Source organism: Sapajus apella, unplaced genomic scaffold (assembly GCF_009761245.1).
Source record: "Sapajus apella isolate SASKATOON/1434 unplaced genomic scaffold, GSC_monkey_1.0 scaffold216, whole genome shotgun sequence".
Taxonomy (NCBI): Eukaryota; Metazoa; Chordata; class Mammalia; order Primates; family Cebidae; genus Sapajus; species Sapajus apella.
Window position 1 is genome coordinate 197,424 of NW_022437156.1, and position 943 is coordinate 198,366.

At 54.5% G+C, this 943-nt stretch overlaps 1 protein-coding gene across 1 annotated transcript in view; it reads right to left on the bottom strand.

Moving 5' to 3' along the window:
* Positions 1–943, bottom strand: part of MUC22 (mucin 22) — a 22,532-nt gene that overhangs the window by 5,573 nt on the left and 16,016 nt on the right. Inside the window, exon 4 of the mRNA XM_032270822.1 lies at positions 1–943. This exon is cut by the window's left edge and continues 1,143 nt beyond it; it is cut by the window's right edge and continues 1,478 nt beyond it. Coding sequence (XP_032126713.1) covers positions 1–943 — 943 coding nt within the window.

Below are 943 nucleotides of genomic sequence, written 5' to 3' on the forward strand. Positions count from 1 at the left end.
CTGTGGTGGTCTCAGAGCCTGCAGTAGAGGCTGTGGTGGTCTCAGAGCCTGCAGTAGAGGCTGTGGTGGTCTCAGAACCTGCAGTAGAGACTGAGGTGGTCTCAGAGCCTGCAGTAGAGACTGTGGTGGTCTCAGAACCTGCAGTAGAGGCTGTGGTGGTCTCAGAACCTGCAGTAGAGGCTGTGGTGGTCTCAGAACCTGCAGTAGAGGCTGTGGTGGTCTCAGAGCCTGCAGTAGAGACTGTGGTGGTCTCAGAGCCTGCAGTAGAGGCTGAGGTGGTCTCAGAACCTGCAGTAGAGACTGTGGTGGTCTCAGAACCTGCAGTAGAGGCTGAGGTGGTCTCAGAGCCTTCAGTAGAGGCTGTGGTGGTCTCAGAGCCTGTGGTAGAGGCTGTGGTGGTCTCAGAGCCTGTGGTAGAGGCTGTGGTGGTCTCAGAGCCTGCGGTAGAGGCTATGGTGGTTTCATAGGCCATGGTAGAAACTGTAGTGGTCTCAGAGCCTGCAGTATAGGCTGTGGTGGTCTCTAAGCCTGCAGTAGAGGCTATGATGGTCTCAGAGCCTGTGGCTAAGACTGTAGTGGTCTCAGAGCCTTTAGTAGAGGTGGTGGTAGTTTCAGAGCCTGCAGTGGAGACTCTGGTCATTTCAGAGTCTGTGGTAGAGGTCATGGCGGTCTCAGAGACTTCAGTGAAAACTGTGGTTATCTCAGAGCTTGCAGTGGAGGACTTGGTGGTCTCAGAGCCTATCGTAGAGGCCGCAGTGGTCTTAGAGCCCATGGTGGATACCATAGTGGTCTCAGAGTTTGTAATAGAGTCTGTGGTGATCTCAGAGCCTGTAGTAGAGGTTGCAGTGGTCTCAGAATCTGCAATGGAGGCTGTGGTTGTCTCAGAGCCTGCAGTGGAGGCTCTGGTCATCTCAGAGCCTTCAGTAGAGGTTGTGGTGGTCTC